Genomic DNA, 24,653 nt, shown 5'->3' with positions numbered 1-24,653 from the left:
GCAAGCGCACGCGCACGCACATTGGAGTGTAGGAGGGGAAGAGAGAAAGGGAGACAGAATCCAAAGCAGGCTCCAGGCTCTGAGCTGTCAACACAGAGCCTTACATGGGGCTCAAACTCACAGATCACGAAATCATGACCTGAGTCAAAGTCGGATGTTTAAAACAACTGAGCCACCCAGGCGCCTCGAAATGACAAATTAGTGAAAGCAAGCTAGGTGCCTAATATTCTATAGTAACTTCTAAAAGCTATATTAAATTCTAATAGCGATTAAGATTTGTGGTAACAACATCACTCCACATCTGTATGCTACACTCAGCCAGCAACTCTCATAGTAATCAATAACAGCTGTCACTGAAGCATCCCACCTGGGATGTGTCGAGGAAATTGTTTGACCCACCATTTCTTTATTTTTTTAACTGCTATTTATTTATTTATTTATTTGAGAGAGAATAGAATAGAATAGAATAGGAGTAGAATCTTAAGCAAGCTCCATGCTCAGCTCAGAACCCAATTTGGAGCTCGATCCCACAACCCTGGGATCATCACCTGAGCTGAAATCAAGAGTTGGATGCTCAACCAACTGAGCCACCCAGGTGTCCCAGCCCACCATTTCTTTAAGTGACTCGCCTGCACTCAGTACACAGCAGCTACTGAGGAGTTTTTGTGTTTTCTAAGTTCAGTATCTAAAATATCAAGCATAGTACCACTGTAGGAGAAAACTGGCTCACTTTCAGAAAAAAATTAAAAGATCACAGTGTTCTCTTCATGACTTATGAGTACGGTACTCCCTAGCAATCTCCTAATTTGAAAGACATGTGTAGAACCAAAGCTTGTGTTTACTGAATAGGTTGGCACCAACAGTAAACTGCAGCTGTTTCACTGGATAGAATTTATAGACTATATGACATTGGTTAGCTACTTCTCAGGGACTGGCTAGTGTCTTGGTTCAATATTTATCTATAAAGAGTGCAAACCACTCCATAAAAGCTTTAAATCAGCTCTTCAAATGATCTGTGCTTACGGCATAATTTTTCAAGTTGCAGAATGATATATAACTTCATTCTTTTTCAGAATAACAGAAAATGGCAGCATTTTGACTTAATTCTTACCATATAACAATATACACACATTTATAGGCGTTTTATTCCACTTAAAAATTTTTTGTTTTTGAGTCCTGCTTAAATATCTAACAGTTTCTGGAAAGGCTGCTCTGGAGCAACAGAGGGTGTCACCTACCTACCTAGTCTTCAAAAAGACAAGTTTCCTAAAGGACTAGAAGTAAAGTTCAAAACCCATATTAAAATGTGGTTCTTAAAAATCACTCTACAAAAACAGACTAAGTGAAATGTATCTAATCATATAAAGAAGAAAATAGTAAGGTTTTAAGGTAAATTAAATCCTCTGCAAAATTCAGTAGTGGGGGGTGAAAAAAAAATACTTGGCTAGGATTCCTTCCAGTGGACCAGTCTTATTTGTTTTATTCTTTTAAGTCTATTTATTTTGAGAGAGAGAGAGAGAGAGAGAGAGAGAGAAAGAGAGAGGGAGAATGTGAGAGAGCACAAGCAGGGGAGGGGCAGAAAGAGAAAGAGAGAGCGAAAGAAAAAGAGAGAGAATCCCAAGCAGGTTCTGTGCTGTCAGTGTAGAGCCTGAGGCAGGACTTGATCTTACGACTGTGAGATCATGACCTGAGCTGAAATCAAGAGTCAGACACTTAACCCACTGAGCCACCCAGGCACCTCCTACCCTTTTTTAAGTTAGTTTTATTTATTTTTATATTTATGTATTTAGTTTTTAATTTTTTAAATGCTTTTATTTTTCAAAGAGAAAGAGAGAGAGAGGAGAAGGGGTAGAGAGAGGGGGACAGAGGATCTGACACAGGCTCCGCACTGTCAGTAGACAGCCCAATGCGGGGCTCGAACTCATGAACCCTGAGATCGTGATCTGAGCTCTAGTTGGACGTTTAACTGACTGAGCCACCCAGACACCCCTAGTCTTAGTTATTTAAAATGAATACTGACTTGTAGTAATTCCTGTGGAGAGTCAGGAATTTGTATCTGCTAGAGATACACAGCTACCAAGTCCTCACAATGACATGGTTACACAATTTTGCATTCTGACACATTTGCAACATCACAAAATCACACCGTGGAGTAGATCTTGCATAAAGTAGGTGCTCTATAACTCCTGTGTGAATACACGTTAAATGTAGTACTCTGGTACAATAAGTCAAAATTGTTAACCATTAAATGAAAGCACATACTAATCCAAAATAATTTCCATCAAAAAGAAGTAAAAAATATTGTATTGTTTTGTTGATAAAGTACTTCAGAAGTTAAACTATTACATAAATCCAACTTCTAAGGTAGACAATGATTTTTTAAAGCAATTATAATCTTGCTGTTGGCTTTTCCCTGAGAGAAAAATCATTCGACCTTTCAAAGTCAAGATTATTAAAATAATTACCAGGAGTATAACATATGAAAAACTGAAAAAGAAAAGAGTATTAGAAAGTGGTAAATAAAATCATGCGTAATATTTGACATACCTGCTGCATGTATAGGTGTTCTCTTCAAAACGTAATCTTTTACTAAAATGGAGGCTCCCTGATTAATGAGTACATCCACACATTCAACATGGCCCTTAAAGGCTGCAAGATCTAAGGGTGTTCTTCCACTACTGTTTCTCACATCAAGATCTAACAAAGACTGTACCAACACTTCCAGTGCTTGGTGGTGACCATGATAGGCCTAGGAATAAATAAAAATATAAATTAAAAAAAATACATATTTAGACTGACTTCTCAGATGTCTTTGAAAACAAAGGAAGTAAACTTGTCTTCACATTATTATATTTGAGATAATCCAAAACTTGCATTATTGAGAATTCAGAAAACTTAACTGTAAGTATTTCTAATAACCAAATAGTACAACATTAGAGTATATGTTAGAGAACAGGTATACTGCAGAAAATAAATGTTCAAATGACAGGTGATTTTATCACTAGTATACAACTTTCTGATTCATAGCATTCAATGAAAGTGTAACACAGATCCAATTAAAGCTTTCATCCTAAGTCTATAATTCCAAAGCCTGTGTTCTTTTTTTCTTCTTTTAAAAGTTTTTTTTTTTTTTTAAATGTTTATTTATTTTTGAGAAAGAGAGAGACAGAGTATAAGCGGGGGAGGAGGGGCAGAGAGAGAGGGAGACAGACACAGAATCCAAAGCAGGTTCCAGGCTCTGAGCTGTCAACACAGAGCCCGACGCGGGGCTCAAACTCACGAACTGTGAGATCATGACCTGAGTCAAAGTCGCACGCTTAACTGATTGAGTCACCCAGGCGGGTGCCTGTGTTCTTAATCACAATTCAGTGCTCCACTTAACTCCCTGATAAAATTTGACTATACTTAAATTATAGAGATGGCCAGCAACTGAAGTTAATACTTAAGTCTTCTGATTTCTCAAATTAAAATAACTATCCTTACCTCATAACATGCTATATCTAAAAAAATAAACATTTGTTTTAGCACAAAAACAGACAGACTAAATCTGGCTCGAGTAACTGCCATGTGCCAAGTTCTGTCTTAGCTGTACAAAGAGAACACGAAAATTTTTAAAGATTTGTCAGAATGAAGTCCTCTTCTTTATCACAGTTGAGGAAGAAGCTTTCCAGGTAATTCATTTCAAAAACCAACATATCTACTGAACATCTATTACTCTCGTTGGACTAGATGCTGAGCAAGACCTAAAGCAATTAACAAGACCCAGTTCTGGCACAAAACGAATGTTGTCTCTAGTTCATTCATATTACCACTTTGTAGCTAAAGGACTTTTACAAGTCATTTCTGACACTATTTAGACCTACAGCTTAGCAGTTTGTTATCACAGGTGAACTTTTCACTGGGAACTGAAAAATGTAAAATTGTACCATACTTGAGCTAAATCTGAAAATATCCACTTAGCCAGAAATGGGCCCCACACTGCAGCAAAGGGCTGTAAAGTTATTTCTTGCAGAAAATGTCAGAAAGTACCAGAAAGAGGTAAAGTTGCTCTGGGCCTTACTGGTCTCTTTGATGTTTCTCACTACCTACAGAGTTTCTTGACCACCTCGAAGATTAAAGTAACTGGAGATTATGGAACTCTACCGTCCTAGGATCACATCTAATCTTGTTCCGTAATAACCTGGTCAATGAGATGATGCTATTAACCGAAAGAAATGTGAGAGATACAGCATATGCATAAGACACTAGGAGTGTATAACAAGAAGAGACACAATAAGGATGACAAAAAGCCATGACGAGTTGCCAGAGAGCCTCCTGTCAGGATGTCCTTGTATAGGACTGAGACAACGAATTTGTACACACAGTATGTACAAAGATAAGAACCAAGACCAGTTTCCTTAAGCCTCAAGCTGGTATGTTTTCATAGCATTAAGGTGTCTTGGATGGGGTGAGTTTGGAAGGGTAAAAAAGCACTTCGAGTCATTTCTGAAAACCTCCTAGGAACAGATATATAATGTGAAAGTGGTGATATAATCACAGTTCACTGAGCCTAATTTACTAAATTTTAACAAAATTGGTTCCATTTCAGCTTAAAACCACTATTTAGCATAGCCATGTTCATATTTTGCACCACTATTCATAATAGCCATGGAGTAAAAACCTAGCAACCGCCCCCACCCCAAAACAAAAAACCTATAGTTTCTGAGGTAACGTATTCATAAACTTGGCAAAATGCTTAGTGTGGCACCTAGTAGATGGGAAGGGACAGTGCTAGTGTAAGAATGGTGGTGACGGAGCAGGAAGAACTGCCTTGCCATCTGCTCAGACTGCATCTCTTGCCACCAACAGTAAAATGGCTGTTTTCTCCACGCTGGCTTTGCCCTTTCACAGGACTTATTTACTGGGCACGTCTGGGAGAGTACATAGTATTTCCAAAGATCCACAGGGCAAGGAAGCAAGAAGCTGCAGCATGCCTCCCTAGTTATTTAGGAAATGGCAGCAAGTACTAGTGGGGAAAAGAGCAAGAAAATTCAATGAACGTGTGTTGGTGTTACGAAATACACAAGGAGAGGATTATAAAAAATAATAGCATATATAAGAAGAAACAATTAAATGGATCACTGAACTTGTAGTGATCCATTAACTTAAGTATACACCCTCCTTATAAGCATTTTACTATATTTAAAACCAGAAGTCTCCCAAAAAGCTGGTGACTATATCGGAGTCTCCGGACTCTTAGTCTCTTTCTCACCCCCAACAACTGTTAATGTGCTCTGTTCCAAAAATAGACTCTTCTTGTAGCACAAAAAGAACTAGACTGGGCCCTGCTTGAAATTTCCTAAAGTAATTCATTCCCACATTTGATTTAAAGAATTGTTACACTTCGCTAACCTTCTCCTCTTAGGGACTAATCATTAAGAGGAAAAATCCAGAGGTTTCTTTTTTTTATAAGTTTATTTATTTTTGAGGGGGGGGGGCACAGAGAGGGAGACAGAGAATCCCAAGCAGGCTCTGCACTGTCATCATGGAGCCAGACACAGCGCTCGATCTCATGAACTGTGAGACAACGACCTGAGCCAAAACCAAGAGTGGACACTTAACTGACTGAACCACCCAGGTGCCCCAAATCCTATAGCATGAGTAACTGAAGGACCAGTGAGTACACACTTAGTGCTCCAAGATCAAAAAGTAAGCAAAAAGTTGTAGAAATACCACAGAAAATACAGTTCTGTTTAGCAAGTTAGAAGCCATTCCTTTAGGGCAGTGTTTTTTTAAATTCACATCACAGGTATATTCTCTCCTTTAGAGTAGAGTAGGCCTTTGGGGGAAATCCAAAGACCACAATTTTTTTTTTTTTTTTTAATAAAACAAAACATAACAAAGTGCACTCAAGAAGTCTCTGAATTAAAAAAAAATTCTTAAGTTTTAATTTCATGATCATCATACATGGACCATCATACATGGGTACTAGTTTGAGTCAAACAAACATATATGAGATATTTTCAGTAAACCAGCCATCAAGTTGGCTGTGAAGGTAGTACTCACAGCCAAATGTAAAGGGCTTATTGTCGCTCTATTGTCTGAATCACTCAGCATGTCTGTCCCCGAGGTTTCCATTAACTGGGAAGGAAAAGCGTTTGAAATGTCAGAAATGGTACTTTTGGATATATTCTAGCAGTTATTCCTGCTCCCTCTCCCCCAAGTTTAAATCAATTTTAGAGTCAAAATTGACACTTGAACCATTATATTTTAAAATCTTAGTCCATTATATTATGAAAAACTCCACTCAGCAACCTTACACAATAGATCATCTTGCATGTGTGGTAAGTACCACAGAATAAGAACTCTGAGGGAGGGCTATAAACTAGCTTGAGGGAAATGCTATTTGCTCACCACCAAGTAAGAACCCCTTCCCATCCCCTGCACATATGATTTCTGTCACTATGTTTGTTCTTAGGAATGTGTAAAACAGGCTTCAGCTCTAGTGAGAGCAAAGAAATAATACTCTGAATAGTAAAGGGGATATTCATTATTACTTACAACATCTAAAGGAGTTTCGCTTGCAATCTGAAATAAAATTTAAAATAAGAATATTTAGCTTAGGAAGTATTCATATATATTAGAGATAAATGTTAACTACAGGTCTATTTATACAAGGCTTCTGTTAAATTCTATTCTGAACTTGTGCTTCCTTTGTCTCCCAAGATTGAGTCTTTTAAATAAACAAGTGTATAACAGACCACAAATCTACATTCATGGGTCTAAGATATTAGTCTACAAGATACATAGTAACCTAAGAAAATACCTGTTATTTCTGATAGCAGGTTTTAAGTGCTATATTGAATATGTCAACCTGCTTTTTCAATCTTTAATACTCACTCTCTTTGAGGGGAAGCAAAGTTTAATACAATTTATAAGGTAAATCTAAATAAAGAAACCTTTAACTTGAAGCATTTGTTACACACTTGAGAATCTTTTAACTTGTCTTTGATTTGGCAAAATGGGAGTGAATGGTGCATATATTCAAGGATGAGACCATAACTGAAATAAAAAGTTCCTTTGCAGTATTGTCTCCCCTACCAGGAGAGGCTGTAAAAAGAACGGGCTTTTCAGAACTCTAAATATGTGGGAAAAAAGGCCTCCTCTCACAGAAGACATGGTTACAGTTCTTTAGAAATTTCTAGAAAACATTTATTTAAAGGAAGAGAAATGCTACACCAATGTGATGTGGTAATATAAGGGAAGGACAATAAGTAGCCCTCTCCAGAGATCTAATTTTCTCCTTCCCTTTTTTTTTTTTTTTTTAAAGTATGAAACTTATTGTCAAATTGGTTTCCATACAACACCCAGGGCTCATCCCAACAGGTGCCCTCCTCAATGCCCATCACCCACTTTCCCCTTCTCTTTCTTTTTGAAAGGGAAAAGGGAACGCAAGATACTGAGGCAAGTATGAATTTAAGAGGTATATAGGTTCTAAAAATATTAAAAAGTGATAGAGTTTGTATCTTGATTCATTTATTCTCATTTTCATTATGTTATTAGAATATAAAATCACATTAGCCCTTCCACAAGAATTCAGGAATCTTACCAGCTGAAGACATAGACGGTGACCATAAGCAGCTGAATAATGAACTGCATTGTATCCTTGCTTGTCACGGATCCCTGGATTTGCATCATTTCTTAATAAGTATTCCAGGCACCTATATATAGTAATAACACATTCAAAATTCTAAATCTTGCATTTTACCAAGGATTAAAACAGCCTGCAACCAAAAACTATTTTTTTACAATTACAATTTCTTACAATTCTCTTCTTGAGTAATGTAAAAATCATAAATATATCTACACTACATAAATTTGTCTTTAAATGACATTGACTGTAACTATCGTAAGAATACAAGCAAGATGTTCATAAGAATGAAGAAAATTCATTCAGAGTGAGTATCTCCAGTCTGTCAATAAGCTCAGTGTACCTGCGGGCTGTCTTTTACACAGTCACTATGTATGGCACCACCTATTCCACTCAAACAATATCTGACAGGATTAAACTTAGTGGTGGTGAACATCCAATGTTGGCAATATTACTGCTGACGTATCTGGAACACACAGTGAGTGTAAGATCTCATTAGGAAGCTGAAGAAAGGATATAAAAAAAAAAATCTCAGGAAAACAAGGTCAGATTTCAATGATCTCGAATCAGAGGACTGAGAAGGGTGTTCTCAGTAGAAAGTGGTATGGTGGTAACAAGAAAGACCTTCCCATGGTAGATTTACTTCATTTCTGTGCTATTAAAACATGAGAAAAATAATTTTCAAAGGCATCATATGGTTCATGACTTGTTACAATTTTATTACGTGTTATTGTTACTGCAGCAACAAAGAGCACTGAATTAGAAATGAAAAGATCTGTCCATAGAACTTGTTATATACTAGGGATCTTGAACAAATCAAATAGAAATTTCAACTTTATGGTGAAATGGCCTCTGTTTATTCATTTGACAGATGGGGGGGAGGGCAGAAATCCAACTAAGGAAGCTAAACTCCATTCAGGCTCAAATTCCAAGTTCATAATTATTCATTGATAATTTGTCTAATATTGCAATATTGACTAATATTAACTAAATATTAATACAACTACTGGGGGAAAATTTATAGTCAAATATTCCTTGTTAAAAATTGAAGTTTCCTTAAGGAGTGCACTTGTCATGATGAACAATGGGTAATGTATGGAATAGTTTAATCACTAAATTGTACACCTGAAACTAATTTAACACTGTATGTTAAATATACACACACACACACACAAAAAAAAAACCTATGAAAAAATTCGAGTTTCCAAAAGCATACTGAAGTTACACAAAAACAAAACTCTAAAGCAACGTAATTGGTCTTTCAGTAACTATATCATACATATACATAACTATCATCTATATCTTATCTATCTATATTATCTATTATCTACCCAGGCTATTCTTTTCAATGCCAACCCTTATTTCTTTAATACTGAATTGCTTAAAATCCTTTCAATCCCCTAGGAATTACTTGCAGAATCTATATTTATTATACTATCCTCAATGGTAGCAAATGTCTATGCTTTTAAGTGGGATTTTTATATTTATGTACAGCTAAAATTATTAGTCAAACATGGTGAACTGGGTATCATTGTGATTAAAACAAACAAACAAACAAACAAACAAACAAACAAACTAACTCAATCTGACTCTAAGGTAAGAAGACTGTTATTTTTTGGTATTCATAAATTAGCTCTGAGGAGCCTGTACAAATTGTTCTAGGCAGGGCATAAACTGTATCCAGTTTTCCTAGGTATCCAACTCAGAGGTCAATGCTCACTGGAATGCATAAAAGATCTGCAGGGCTGGAGGACAGTCTCACTGCTTTGCAGGCACAAACATTTCACACAAGGGCATATCTATCTTTAATCAAGTTCTCTAGGTGAGAGAGAGAGAGAGATAGAGAGCGAGAGAGCAGAAATAGTTCTCCCGAGACCTGAGTACCAGGAAGATTCTATCCGTGGAACAAACTATTTTAAGATAACTTGCTGATATATGAGTACTGAAAAAAAGATTTATTTAAGGAAGGCAAAACAAGTAGGTAAGTTCATGTTTACTTTCTGAAGTAGGAAAGCACATCTCAAGGCATTATTCATAGTGACTAGTCCAAATATACAGCATTAGTGCAGCGTTGGTGGTATAGCGGTAAGCGTAGCTGCCTTCCAAGCAGTGAATGGTTTCAAATAATTTAAGTGTTACAGATGCAGTAGGTAGTTCTTATCATATTATTTATTATTTTTTACATTCACATTATTCAGATAATTGGTCTCCTGTAACAAAACAAAGGCTAACGGTTGATTCAAAATGATAAAATTCCTTCTACTGGCATATCTTTTAGATTTTGCTAAGCAATATAAAATTTCTTAACTACTTTGTGAGATGAGCATTACCTTTAACAACTGGAAAAATTACTGTGGCTCACGAAAATCAAATCATTTGTTCCAAATCTTTTGGCTAGCATATGGCAAAGCAAGGACTAGACCTTAGGTTTTCTTTTTATCCAGTGCTCCTTTCATGCTACCAAATGCCTTAGCACAGGAATTAATGAATTAGAGTGATACTTTAACCTGGGTGCTTACAAAATACTGAACCACAAATTATGTGATCTCGAATATTTGGACCTCACATTTAATTTGCAAATAAAATGGAGGGGAGAAAGTCTAATTTTCCTTTTTCTGAAATTGTAAGTTAGCACACACACTGATTTTATACAAGTCAAAAAAATTAAGATGAATATTCTCTTTAATCTCTCTTTCCCCTAACATAAGCTGTATGCAAAACCTGGAGCAATATTCATGATGAAACAGCTAAGTAATAAACTGCTCTTACTGTTGCATATTTTGTTTCCTTCATTTAATATGTTAGACAAATTAAGTATCATTCCAGTTAAGCACATAATTTAAACCAGAGTACATTTCGAACTATTTAAATTTCAACTACTCTTCCCCTACCACCCATGAGTCCCATGGCTGGTCAGAGCTCTTGGTAAGACCCACTCAGCCCGGGGCAGGGAATGTGGCATTGTTACCAGAGGCCCTCCTTCCTCTATTTTCTCCCATTATGGTGTATAATAGTGTCTGTTCTTATCAAAGAAGAAAAAAGAAAAAGATATCAAGCATAGTTTAAAAAATACAGCTCATCTTTACAGGAAGATTAGAGGTACTGTTCTAGGCATTCAGATACCCTACACCTTATTTGGCCATTTGAGTTAGGTCAGACTATTTCCCCCATTTCACAGACAAAATGGGTAGAGAGATGTAAAGTAACTTGCCCCGAGTCTCACAACAGGTAGCAGAGCCACTATCAAACCCAATGTTGTCTTACATACATTTTCAAAATGAGTTACACAAGCCTGCTGAATATAAAGTCATGTACAAAAGCTAAATGTATTTCCTCTGTACCACAACAAAAGGAAATTTAAAGATAGGTTTATTTTGGCAATAAAAGTATTAAGTACTTGGGAAGAAATCTAAAGATTATAAAGCTTCTACACAAAGAACTGTATGATGCCATTTATATAAAGTTCAAAACAATGATATTAGAAGTCAAAATATACCATTTTTGTGAAAAATGCCAACTATCACCTTAAAAGTGGATCTCAGTGAAATATATATACTCATAAAAACATTTATATACAATTACATGAACACAGAAAAGGCTAAGGAAAGGCACATACCAAGGCTTTAACTTTGATTAGACTATGATGGACATGAAATGATCTACATACACACACAGAAATATTCAGGTTAATAGTGGTTATCTCAGGAGAACAGGCATGAAGAGGATTTCTTCTTTATGTATAATCAGAAACCCCCCCCCCCAATCTTTTCCTTCTCTTATACATACCACATGGGTATGGAGGAGATCCTTAACCATCTTGCTCAAAGACAGCCCTATTTCTCTTCAACTGGCAAAGAGAATTTTACTTATTAATATTTAGTACATTAAATTAATATTTAGTACCTGTTTCTTGTGACAGCAACTATGTATTTGAGTCATGACTGTCTATAAAGAATGCAGACACTAGGACAATGGGGGTGACTAAAAGAATGAGTAGAATGAGTCAAGAAAGATTTTACGTATTTTTCTAATATTTATTGAAACTGAAGACAGAGGGACATTAAGGCAGAGGAGAGTTATAAATACTTATATCGCTCTTGGATAGCAGAAAACCAATGTCAGGTATCAAAAATTCCAAAATATAAATAACTTTCCCTGGGGGTGCTGATAGGAAATTAGTAAGTCATCATCAAAAAAACAAAGCAACAGACACATATTACTGAATAATAGTAATATGAAACTATGGGATTTTGTGTTTTCTTTAAGAAAATATTTCATACTTGCTTTGCCAGAATTATATATGAAATCATGCCAAATTCTCTTATTATTCGACCTATACCTGGGAATTAAATGAGCACAACTTAGAAAAATAAATCTTTAATGCTACTATTTAAGCCTCCAAAACAATCACTTATTGAAAGGATGCCTCTGGTATCCTAAAATGGTTACTGTGGCTTATAGCTTCCACAAAGTTCTCAGGGAACAAATCACTGAGTCAATAAATGATGGCATTAAACAGGATCTCTGGGATTCTGATTCTTTAAGGAAACAGAGGCTCTAAGAAACAGTGCTAGATTCTTTTATACCCATGATCTCAGTTTTCCCCACAATTCTAAGAAGTACATTTCTTTCTAATCTTACAGATAAAGAAGATTTTGCTTGGCAATTACTTGCTCAGGCTCAAAGAGGTATAATATAGAAACTCCAAGATTTAGACTGGGTCTTTTGGACCCCAAAGCTCATGTTCTTTCTATACATTAGGCTGCTTGGTGTAGACACTGAGAATTAAACGTTTAAGCAATAAATATTAGTAGCTATGGCTCTAAACCATTTATATGGCATGAGAAAACTAATGATTTCATTCACTTTAGTAGTAGTACACCTCTAAAGAAAAAGTACATTGGCTTAAAATAAAACCACAAATCCTAAACAGTATGGGCTGAACACTGTTGCTCTTTTGATTTTTGTGCAAGAAGTAACATTTAATGTAATTTTCTAAGGGCAGGAGAACTTTGGGTAATCTCAATGTGCATGTGTGTGTGTTTATGTGTGTGACCTCTCAGTGGAATTTATGTAGATTCTGCTGAGCAACACCCAATAACCAGTCTGTGGGAGCAATGGTAAAGGATTATTGGTAGTGATATAGTCATTTTAGGCATAACCTATTTCAAGGAAATCTATAAATCGAATCCTGAAAGTACAAAATTTATAAATCAGAGGATGATCTATTTTATCCAAATTTACCAAAATACTTTCTCATTTACAAAGTCTTTACCATAGATTTTCTTTCTTTGAAGAGGCACTACCTAAAAACATAGTCAAATAATTTAACTTCTCCCAAAATCTATCTGTACCTAACTATTCTGGGTATATATGAAATTGTACAAAGCGATATATTGTTGTAAACAAAAAGTACATTTTACTAGTGCTTTCAAGATTAGAGTTTTAGCTATAAACCAACATAACAAAGTGCTACTGATAGAAATGGCTTTGATATCAGTTATAAAATTTATAACAAATTAACGTTTGTGAATACCATCAAATTATGCTTTTTATTTTGAGGGTAAAAAGCAAATAGTAAAAACCAAAGAAATAGTTCTTTGTTAAATAAAACTTCCTTGACATATATTTTATAAAATCCTTCACTAAAAATCACTATTTATTTTTTCTTAAGGTTATTTTTGCTCTTAACTGATCCAGACACATGGAGAATACCACAGACTGAAGATCACGGTCTCCAAGGAGGTTATTTTTTTCCAAGAAGGCAATATATATAAGGTACTATAAACAGTTCTGATCAACTTTAGCTGAACAATTTACACATCTCTCAATCCTTTGTTCTTATTCAGTCATTCTTGGCCAATATTTAGTTAGCCTATTATCTCATTTACTTATTTAAGTAATATTTAGCAACAACTACATGTCAGATTCTGCGTTTGGTTACTCCCTTATTGGATACCAATTTATAAGGGTCTCTTACAAATATAAACTCTCTACCTCTGACGGATACTGGTATTCCAATCTCTGCCCCATCTTCTGTTGGCATTGTCCATCTCTCTTCTCCTTCCCTTTCCCTACGATAAACTCAAGGCTGCTGCCTCTGAGAAGTCAGAGGGAAAAAACACGGAGGTGATATTAAGATGTGCTTTTGGCAGAGAGGACGACAAGAGGCCTTTATCTTTCTTCTACCAGACCAGTCAATAAGGCAGGTTGCTGAGTAGAAATAGGTAGTAAACTATGATTTAGGAATAATTATGAAACCAATTTATTTCCCACACCAGAGACTAAAAAAAAGTACAAAAAGAAAATATAAAATTGCATAAAAAACCAACAGCCATCCACATGGAAGATGCTGGTTTATAGAAACAATCCTTCATTCTCACCACATGATACTTACTTGCCATCTGTGTCTGATGTAGCTGCGTAGTGCAGGGGTGTGCATCCTCTTTCATCAAGGTCATTCACACTTGCTCCTGATCCCACAAGAGCAAACAGGCACTGGTAATTGCAGTTGGCAGCAGCATAGTGAAGTGGAGATCTTCTGTGCCCAAGTTAATATCAGAAAAATAAAAGCCAGGGACATATACCAGTAAACAAGAGCTTACTCTTACTTGACCCAGTTACAAATAATGTATTTATAGTGAGCCTGAGATTGATTTCTGCCATATACTAAGTCTTTTGGAAGGCTGGACAGAAAGCCAGCTGAAGAAAGTAAGATGGCAGAGAACCTCTAAGAATAGGGAATAAAACAGAAACACAGTTAAATTATTTCATGGTCCCCACAGTAACAATTCTAGTCTTTTGAGTATATCACAGATACCTTCATATTCTGCTCAGAAACTTCAAAACTTTCATTTTAACAAGGCTTTTCTTATACTAATAAAATGTTTTGCAGTACAGAGGTAGAAGAAACGTCTACTCCTGTCTCAGTAGAAGAATAAAGAGAAACATAGAAGCATTTAAAAGAATGCCCAGTTGTAAAGTATACAGTAAAGGTGCACAGTAATAACAGGATTCTTAAGCAAAAAATGCACATTGTTCACTATTCAGAAGAGTTAGAGTACTGTTTTTAATTTCTAAAGAATGAATATTTATTTGTAGCCATTTTCGTCTCAGTTACTGAAATGCAACAGAATGTTACTAAAGTTAGGAGTCCCTAGTCTTTGGATTACAACTCTATGATGATCCCATGACTTTTCACTTAAAAAAAAAAAAAAAAAAAAAAAAAGGGGGGGGGAGGAGGAGGGAAAAAAAAAAAAACAAAGTGAAGGTAAATACAGTCCAGAGTCTTCGTGGTATAATCTCTTCTAAAACACTTACTGAGTGAGATGACAGTAAAACATTATTTTACTTTATTGGATAACAATATACTGTAGTAATCGCATTTTAAGAAATACAGTTAACCCTGAATTACTTTCAAGCTTCTAAACTCAGAATATGCTTCCGAGGCCCTCTCTGCATCTGTAGTAAAAAACTCTTCAAGTACTACAAATTAACTAATACAAGATGGATTACAGTACAATTATAAAAGCAAATTGGCTGTAAAAATATTGCATTGCAAAGCCAAAGTGATTTTTGATTTTGCAGGTCATTAGTTCTTTCTATTAGTAAGCCTATGAGAGCAGTCTATTCCTCAAAGTAATTATGGAGTCAAGTAGTTTTTTTTTTTTCTTCTGTGCATTTCTGATTCCCTACCATACATAATTCTGTTTACTTCTGTACTGGCCCATCACATGCACTGACATACATCCACACATTTCCTTCTGACACACACTCTTTCTTGTCATGTACTTTGATATAATTCTCAAGACACACAACCTTTTTTGCACTGCCACTTTTATTTTTTAAAGTAGGCTTCATGCCCAGCACAGAGCCCCACATGGGGTTCGAACTCAACCCTGAGATCAAGACCTGAACTGTGAGATTAAGAGTTGGATACTTAACTGGCTGAGCCACCCAGGCACCCCTCCACTTCTGTTTTTTAAACCAATGTGAACTGCCTTCCATCATTTCCTGTATGGCTTTAGCACATGCTGTACCAACTCCTACTCAAAATAACTTCGCAGGTCGTGGTGGATATAAGTACTGCTACCATGAATGCCAGTCACAAAGAGGCCTGGGGCTACACAGTGAGAATAAGGATTAGCTAAAAAGACTACAAAGAGACTGTCACTTCACAGGTGCTTTCCTACCAGTCATATGAAGGGGTATGTGTGGATGTGTTGTTATGTGTGTATGTTTACACGGGAGAACAAAAATTTCATATATGTTTATAACCTATTTCCCCATAGGGGAAATGACCATGAAATGACTTATGGGGAAGGAGAAATGTATTACTGAGTTCTGGGTCTTATGAGTTTCTTGAAGGAACTCAGGCACCATGGGGGTTTACATTTTCATGGTATAAATATGGGAGGAGGAGGAATGATACCAAGATATACAGAGGTGCTCATAAGGTAGACCTGGTAGCCTGGGGCTGTGGCAGGGGCCCAAGTGGAAGACGACTGTGGGTAAAAATGAGTATTTAGAAGTTACTGACTTATTTGGGCTTCTCAATCGTGATCACAATGCAAATGATACTGAACGGTTCAGTTAATTCTCAGAAGCCAGTTAGAAGGTCACGCTACTCATTAAGTAAATAACATTAATTACGTTCTATAGAGGAACTATATCACACCGTACCTCCCAAATTTGTCCTTTTTGTTGAAGTCTGCACCAGTATTCAGCAGAAGGTTTAGGCACTCCAAATTCCTAGATGGGAAAATACAGTTATAAGACTTAATTGTCAATATTTTTAAAATGAAATTGGTAGGTTTAAATAAGTATCAAAGCATGCTTTCATTCAAGTGAAGGTAAAGTGAATAACATGATTTATATTTTATAAAAATTAAAACATTAAAATTCACCTTATTTAGAATTTTTAACAGTTAGGTACACACATATTGATCGGCACGTTGATAGGAAATAACAAACGAATCACGTTTAACCGCTATTTAAAAGAAAGTTCACATTTGTAGTTTTCCTGAGAGTTTTTAGGAACCTTTAAAACAAACTTCAAACAACATGCTTTTAACGGAACGGTTTAAATTTAAGTGGTTTTTAATACCAAAATAAATGAAAATGGGCAAAAAAAAAAAAAAATTAAACCTGATAACACAGATAACATTCCAAGATGCTTTCCTTATTTTCTCCTATACTATAATTGCTTAGATGTTTCCTTAGTTAAAATTACAGGGGAGTACATGTGTGGATATTTCTATAATTTCATTTTCAAAAACCAGAACATCAACTTACTACATTACAATAAAAACTGTGACTGCCAAGTGATCAGATACTCATGTTTTCTTTTGTCCCTCTCTGTGGAGGCAAGTAACATGGAAGCTAGGTTTTAACTGGAAGGTTCTTTGGTGACCTTGGAAGAACAAGAGGACCCAGTCATAATAGTTCACAATCCATCTCTGGAACTGAGACTGACCTAGTGGCAGTCTTGGTTCAGCACACTTGTCATCTGAAACCACTGGGAATTATTAAGGAATTATTATCAGGAATAAAATTCTTATAAATGATGTTTTTTTGATAAACCATCATGAATTAAATGGCTTATTATAGATTTAGGATCTAAACGATCAGAAACATTAGATTAGCAGCATGCTTCAGAGACCAAGAGTTTTAACTGAAGCTTGTTTATTCAAACCAACAGCCTGTTTTCCCATAGGAGTAGCATTGAAAACTTTGTCCAAAATCTTTCAATCTCAAATTTTCTTCTTCCTATATATTAGCGCTGAGTAGAGGTAAGACATAAACAAACCATCAACACTTTTTTCCCTAAAATTATGACCAAAAAGCCCCAAATACTTTCCCAAAGAACACTAATATTACTCAAAACATCTCTAAATGTTTTGCTGGCTCTCATTTGAAGACATATATTCTTTTCACTTATCCAGAAATAATTTTTCTCTGATAGAAAGCAATAGTTCCTTTTACAGTTTCGCTCTATCTCTCCCAATCACAATTTATGACTCAGGTGGAAGATTTAAAAAAAAGCATTTTCTACTATTCTTGACTTTTCTTCTCCCAAACCACTCTTATTACAGTTTGTTTTCTATTTTGAGGCAGCTCAGAACTAATAAAGAGAAACAAAGAGAAGAGAAAAAACTGGCACAACCAACTACCTCCTTCTTTAAAAAGTAAAAATTTTGTTAACATACCCTCCAGCTGCAGCTGCATGTAGACAGGTCCTGCCAAAATCATCTGGGGTATCTATGTCAAATCCTGTAAAAATGGATATATCTTATATAGTATCATAGATATGGTTACTTCATACTAAAGTTCTAAGTCAAGAAATGTCAAGTGTCACATACACCACAATCTCAAACAAAACTGAATTACAAATAGGCACAAAATTATTGAAAATAGCTTAATAATGTCTAATACTACCAAAATATGCCTCTAGAGGACTGGGAGTTTTAGGACAAGTGCTGGCATACTTGTTTAAAAGCCATAGGATACAATGCTTAGTTGGTTGAGCGTCCAATACTTGATTTAGGCTCAGGTCATGATCTCATAGCTCATGATATTGAGCCTCACATCAGGCTCTGTGCTGACAGCGTAGAGCCTGCTTGGGATTCTCTCTGTCTCAAAATAAATAAACACTAAAAAAAAAGCGCCACAGGATACAATGGAATATTATTCAACAATAAAACAACAACAACGCACTGACACATGTTATAATATGGATGATCCTTGAGAACATTTGGCTAAGTGAAAGAAAAGACCACATCTTGGGTGACCATTTCTATGAACTATCCAGAACAGGCAAATTTATAGAGACGGAATGTAATGATTGCTTAGGGAGAGGCAGGAGGAAATGGGGACTGACTGCTAACAAGAGGATGAGAATGTTCTAAACCCGACTCTAGTGATGGTCCCACATCTCTGCGACTATACCAACAAACACTGAACTATATACTTTAAATGGGTGAAATGTATGTTATGTGAACTATCTCTTAGTACAGTTGTTTTTAAAAGAAGCCATAGGTGCTCTGCTATCTGTGGACTATTTCTAACACTGAGGAGAAATTTTAGACTTCTCTTTCATAGATAAATGGGTTTGTGAATACTTGTGGAAATACACAAACTTTTAAAGACTTAAAGTAGAATTAACTTAAAAAATTACTAAGAAAAAAGAAGTGTTGTCTCACACAAAATGTTAATTTTCACTGAAACTTTCCCGTAATTCTTTCGGTAATCGTGAGTATTAACATACAAAATATGTTCAACTTCAACACTCTGAGAAACAGACTATCCTTTAAAATCAATGAAATCATATATATTCAGTAATTCTATGCATTTAATAAGGATCATAGTTTTGTAATGTTTATAGAAAGCTATAGACCCTGTTTTGTTTCAAACGGACTATGATTATGGTATTTTAACACAGTAATTAGATATGGTATAAATAATTTCACAAACCTGGGAGATATTATAGAATGGCTATCAGCTCCTAAAAAAGGAGCATGCAAATGAAGATACTGTTTCTAGGCATAAAGGGACAATACAAGAAAACTACCATCCAACGAACAGAAACTGCTCTAGAAATATTCTACAACCCATTCCCCCACTAACAGAAAGAAGGAAATCCCTGAAAGATAAAACCTTTCCCAGATCTGAAGAGAAAATTGAATGTTAAAATTAAAGAACCCAACATCTTCTAAGAGGACTTAATAAATGATTCACATTTGGACATATCTATAAGTAATTTTGGGAAAGCAGGATAAAGAGATTAAATTTTGGGGGATTTTGTGGAGACACACACACAAAAAAAGGAGAATCAGTCTGCAATGGTTCCACTTACCAGAAGAAAGAAGTTTCCTGCAGCAATCTGAAAAACCACTTAAAGCTGCCAAATGGAGGGGGAACATTCCATGTATGCCACGCCTAAAATAAGTAGGACAGTAACCTCAATACAAGAATAATATAATCATTTAAATAAGTGACAAAGAAACTAGCTACAGTGAAAAGATAATGAGTCCAAACTTTTACACTTTGAAGAGCAATGTGGCAAAAGGCTAAAGGTGACTGCAGCTTATTTATTATCTAGCAATTTTCCTCCAGGAGTAGGATATTTCAACCAGGGCATTATTGTCCTGATGAACTTTGTTGGATGTGGGGGGGTGAGGGGTGGGGTGGCGGCTATCCTGTGCGTGCAGGATGTTCAGCAGTGCCCCTGGGCTCTACCCACACCAGATGCCAGTAACATCCTTCTACCAAATTATGACAACCAAAAATGTCTCTGGACATTGGCCTAGGGTGTGAAATTCAATCCCCCTGCCTCACTCTTATTGAGAATCATTACCACAACACAAAACGTTCAAGAAGTTTCACTGTAGTAATTGTTGTAGCAATAAAAAATAGGAAGCAACTTATGTTTGCAAATAAGTCGAATGAATAAACTGTGAATTCTTTATAAATAATTACATTTTATAAAATGAATGAACTAGAGGTATTTGTAGAAATGTGAGGAAAAAGCCTGAATTTTATCTACGTGGCTAAATCAAAAAAGTTGCAAAAAGTGTACAGTGGCATCACAGTTACAGAAAGTTTACAAGGAGGTTTAAAACATGTTAACGAATATATATAAATATAATAAAATGTAATAAAAATATAAAGGCACACAAAGGAATGATAAACATCAACTTCAGTAGGATATTTACTTTTGCAGAACATGCAAGAGAATCCATCTTTCTAACAACATCTTGTATAGAAACTTTTATAAAACAGACAAAGCGAGCTGTTCCCACCAAATGAGCGGGCAAAAGACCTACAGGTAGTAGTACTTGGATGAAAAGGAAAAGCATTCAGCATATAAACATTTTTAGGTCTTTTATTTACATTTAGATTACAAATAATTAGATCAAAACAATGAAGAGCTCTAACCCAAACTGCTTATTATTCATAATCTAGAATGAACTGGGGTAAAAAACATAAAAATACACTATGCTGCATTACCAAATGAAATCATACTTAAACATCTATTCTAGCATATCATCAACACAAAGGAGAAAAAGCTCAAGCAATGAATACCATATTGGGCACAAAATCCACACTTCTACTTGAAATATCTAGAAAACTACAATTCACTGCCATCTGTGTTTCCCAGTCATCATAGCTATCGACGCTGTGTTAAGTACTTACTTTGCAGTGTCAGCACCACTTGTAATAAGAGTGTTGATTAGCAGCTCATGGCCGTACCTTGCTGCTATGTGCAAAGGGGTGTTTCCATTCTTATCCTCACAGTCGATTACAGCTCCTGCAATAAATAGCATACCATCAGATAGTGGACTAATATTAAGTCGCATCTGTTACGTGGAAAGTAACATAAAACACTATTCAAGCATAAACTAATGAATATAGAGATCTAACTAGAGTTCATTCATAGGACATTTATTGGGCCAGGCACTGCAGTTATAGATCTTACACTTAAAACAATTTTGTAAACTAAGCATACGTTTTTAACATTTTACAATGACAAAAGGGTTCTGGGGTCCAGTAAGTTTGGAAACCACTGTATTAAAACAAAAGTAAACATATTTCTTTAGAGCAAGACGTCAGAGCTTTAATGTGCAAACTTCATGTGTCATCAAGATTGCAAGCAATCCTTCAGGAATTATTTGATCATGAAACTACTACTTTTTCTTTGCAGAACCGTAACAGCTATTATTTTGAGAACTACTAACAGTTGCTTGGAACACGGCTTGGCAAACACTAAAGTAATGTACCGAAGAGTTTTTATTTAAAGGTTTAGCTTGGCTAGTGCTACTTCAAATGCAAAAGAATATAAATTCAGAAAATAAATGAAAATCCTAAAAATAGTTCAAAACATTCAAAGGGGGAAAAAAAATACATGCAACAGAGTTTTGTTAACGTGTAATACAAACTGCGATGGAAAGGCAAAGTCTTCTATTCAGCAATGCTTCAAAAAAGCCCACACTAACTGCTGGAGAAATTATATTTATAATTCAGGGGAAACAAAATGAAAACAAATGAAAAACAAATTGTGAAAGATACATATACATGGCATTTTGTACTCTTCATTATTTGATTTTCATAAGATCTGAAATCAAATATTAAAAATATATAGACTGTTATAACAATTCCACAATACCATTCATTTTGTGGATGTTTTTACTACATTTAAGAAAAAAAACAAACAGAAATACTTTTTACCACTCTGGATAATGGTTTGTGATCTGGAGAATCTACCGTGGAGGGCAGTCATGTGCAGTGGGGTTTTCCCATCCTTGCTCTGAAATAATCAAATAAAAGAGATTTAAAATTACTATTACATCTGTCATATGTAATCCTTAGTTTTATTCTGAATGTCCTCCCCCATCATTATTTTGTAAAACTATTACTCAAACATTAAGTTTAGTTCAAGCTTATGGAGGCAGAACAGTTCAAGCTGTTCAAAATTAGGAACTTTTAATTAATTAATTAATTAATTTTTAAACATTTATTAAAAAAAATTTTTTTTAATGTTTATTTATTTTTGAGATAGAGAGAGACAGAGCATGAACAGGGGAGGGTCAGAGAGAGAGGGAGATACAGAATCCAAGGCAGGCTCCAGGCTCTGAGCTGTCAGCACAGAGCCTGATGCAGGGCTTGAACTCACGGATGGTGAGATCATGACCTGAGCCGAAGCTGGATGCTTAACCGACTGAGCCACCCAGGTGCCCCTAAACATTTATTTTTGAGAGAGAGCATGTGCACATGAGCGAGCATGTGCACATGAGCGAGCACATGCAACACGGGGGAGGGGCAGAGATGGGGACAGAAGATCTGAAGTGGGCTCTGCACCAACAGAGAGAGACCAATGTGGGGCTCGAACTCCTGAACCATGAAACCATGACCTGAGCCAAAGTCAGATGCTCAATTGACTGAGCCATCTAGATGCCCCAAGAATTTTTTTTTAAGTACAGATATTATAAAGCACAAATATACAAAAAACCCTCAATACCTACCATTTATAAAAAGCTATGCATGGTAGATATGGTATAATCTTAATATCTTTCCTATTTCATAGGTGGGTAAACTGAAGCACAAGGATGTTAAATGATTCAACCAAGGTCACATAATCAGTAGTGGTACAGCTAGGATGTGTTTCCCACATTTCAAAAATTCACATTGCTACAATTCTTTCATTCTAAGAAATGCTAAATCCCTCCTCAACAAAGAAAAAAATGAATATCTGAATTAACTCCACCACTATAATTCATTTAGAATACTTTATTAATTTGGTCATAATTATTGATAATAAATAGCTTTTTTCTCAAATGACTTAAATTAATCAGACTGGCTGTGCAGGTATGTATTTAATATTCAAGTTCTGAAATTCGAAAGGACTTTGTCAAAACATGCAATATGACTGTTACAAAGGAAAGAAAATACTTTGCAATTCCTAATCCCTCAGCAATACTCAGCATACTTTCTGTGTGTGTATGTATGTTTATATATATATATATATATATTTTTTTTTCTTCCAAACTGAAATGTGGCAAGTGTCCTAAGTTTACACTAAAATTGTATAATGCAGATCTCCTTAAGAAATGCTCCTGTCATAATAATGGAGTGTTAGACGAACTTCATAATTACTTATATATATTTGATTCCATAATTTTATATTAATTTTTTCAAGCAAACAAGCCATCCAATTGGCAATTTATCTCAAAGAACTTTCAAACCTTTGCAGGCAATGTGTGCACAGGAGGGAAAACAAAACAAGCAAGCAAACAAGGTAGGCTCTGGAGTCACAATGACCTGTGCTGAATCCCAGTTCTCCAATTACCACAGCAAGATTTAGGAGAAACTGCCTACCGTCTTGAGCCCCCACTTCTCGACTGACAGTGGACACAAATTACCTCTACCTCATAGGTCTGTGGTACAGAATAAATAGAATAATCTTTGTAAAACACCCATATAACATACCAGTGTCTGTTATGTTTGGTGTTTTTATCAATGTACCAGTTGTTATTCTTTCAACCAGAAAAGAACAAAACAAAAAGTACAAAAGCATTTTAATAAAGGGATTCTAGTTTGTAGTATCTTTTCAAAATGTTCCCTATATAACATATCTTGATTTTTTAAAGTTTCTTTACTTTGAGAGAAAGACAGAGTGCGCGAGCAGGGGAGGGACAGAGAGAGAGGGAGAGAGTGAATCCCAAGCAGGCTCCGTGCTGTCAGCACAAGCTTGATGCAGAGCTTGATCTTACAACTGGGAGGATTAGGACCTGAGCCAAAATCAAGAGTTAGATGCTTAACTAAGCCACCTAAGCACCCCAACATATCTTAATTTTTTAATGTTAATTTTTACCTATAGACAGACATGTTTTAACAAAAGAAAAAAACAAAGTAAAAAAAAAAAAAAACAAACTAAACTGTAATATATATTTTGAGTGCATAAAATGATGAACTTTGAAATATAGCTAACATTTACATAAATAGTAAGCACTATGTTCCAGGCAGTTTTATTTTTATTTATTTTTAATCTTTATTTATTTTTGAGAGTGAGAGCAGGAAAGGGACAGAGAGAGAGGGAGACACAGAATCTGAAACAGGCTCCAGGCTCTGAGCTGCCAGCACAGAGCCCGTTGTGGGGCTTAAACTCACAAAGCATGAGATCATGACCTGAGCCTAAGTCCAGCGCTTAACCAACTGAGCCACCCAGACGCCCCTGTTTCAGGCAGTTTTAAAATATTTCATATACATTAGTCATTTACTTCTCAAAACCCTATGAGTTACATACTACTGACCTGATTTTATAGGCCATGGGGTTAAGAAATGTAACAAGGTCTCATAGCTAGTATGCAGTCCTTTACTATATACTATAAGGCTATAAGTAGCACTGGATTAACATTTTTACTTTCTATATACTTACTGATTATAAAAAGTATTCCAAATATACTAAAAAAAAAATTCAGATTACCAACTGAAAAGTCCACCATAAGCCATGTTAGGAAGGGGGAGG

At 35.6% G+C, this 24,653-nt stretch overlaps 1 protein-coding gene across 9 annotated transcripts in view; it reads right to left on the bottom strand.

The window, feature by feature from the left end:
* ANKRD28 (ankyrin repeat domain 28) overlaps window positions 1–24,653 on the bottom strand; it is a 198,159-nt gene that overhangs the window by 21,675 nt on the left and 151,831 nt on the right. For all 9 annotated transcript variants that reach the window (XM_058729828.1, XM_058729835.1, XM_058729830.1 and 6 more), the window contains 10 exons: window positions 21,857–21,935; window positions 20,825–20,939; window positions 19,485–19,567; window positions 17,839–17,902; window positions 16,313–16,381; window positions 14,028–14,168; window positions 7,589–7,700; window positions 6,541–6,567; window positions 6,046–6,120; window positions 2,548–2,749 (listed from right to left, as the gene is read on the bottom strand). In XM_058729828.1, coding sequence (XP_058585811.1) covers window positions 2,548–2,749; window positions 6,046–6,120; window positions 6,541–6,567; window positions 7,589–7,700; window positions 14,028–14,168; window positions 16,313–16,381; window positions 17,839–17,902; window positions 19,485–19,567; window positions 20,825–20,939; window positions 21,857–21,935 — 967 coding nt within the window. The remainder of the gene's footprint in view (window positions 1–2,547; window positions 2,750–6,045; window positions 6,121–6,540; window positions 6,568–7,588; window positions 7,701–14,027; window positions 14,169–16,312; window positions 16,382–17,838; window positions 17,903–19,484; window positions 19,568–20,824; window positions 20,940–21,856; window positions 21,936–24,653) is intronic.

Source organism: Neofelis nebulosa, chromosome 5 (genome assembly GCF_028018385.1).
Source record: "Neofelis nebulosa isolate mNeoNeb1 chromosome 5, mNeoNeb1.pri, whole genome shotgun sequence".
Lineage (NCBI taxonomy): Eukaryota > Metazoa > Chordata > Mammalia > Carnivora > Felidae > Neofelis > Neofelis nebulosa.
Note: the sequence above shows the minus strand (reverse complement) of the source record. Positions and strands in the feature narration are given on the sequence as shown.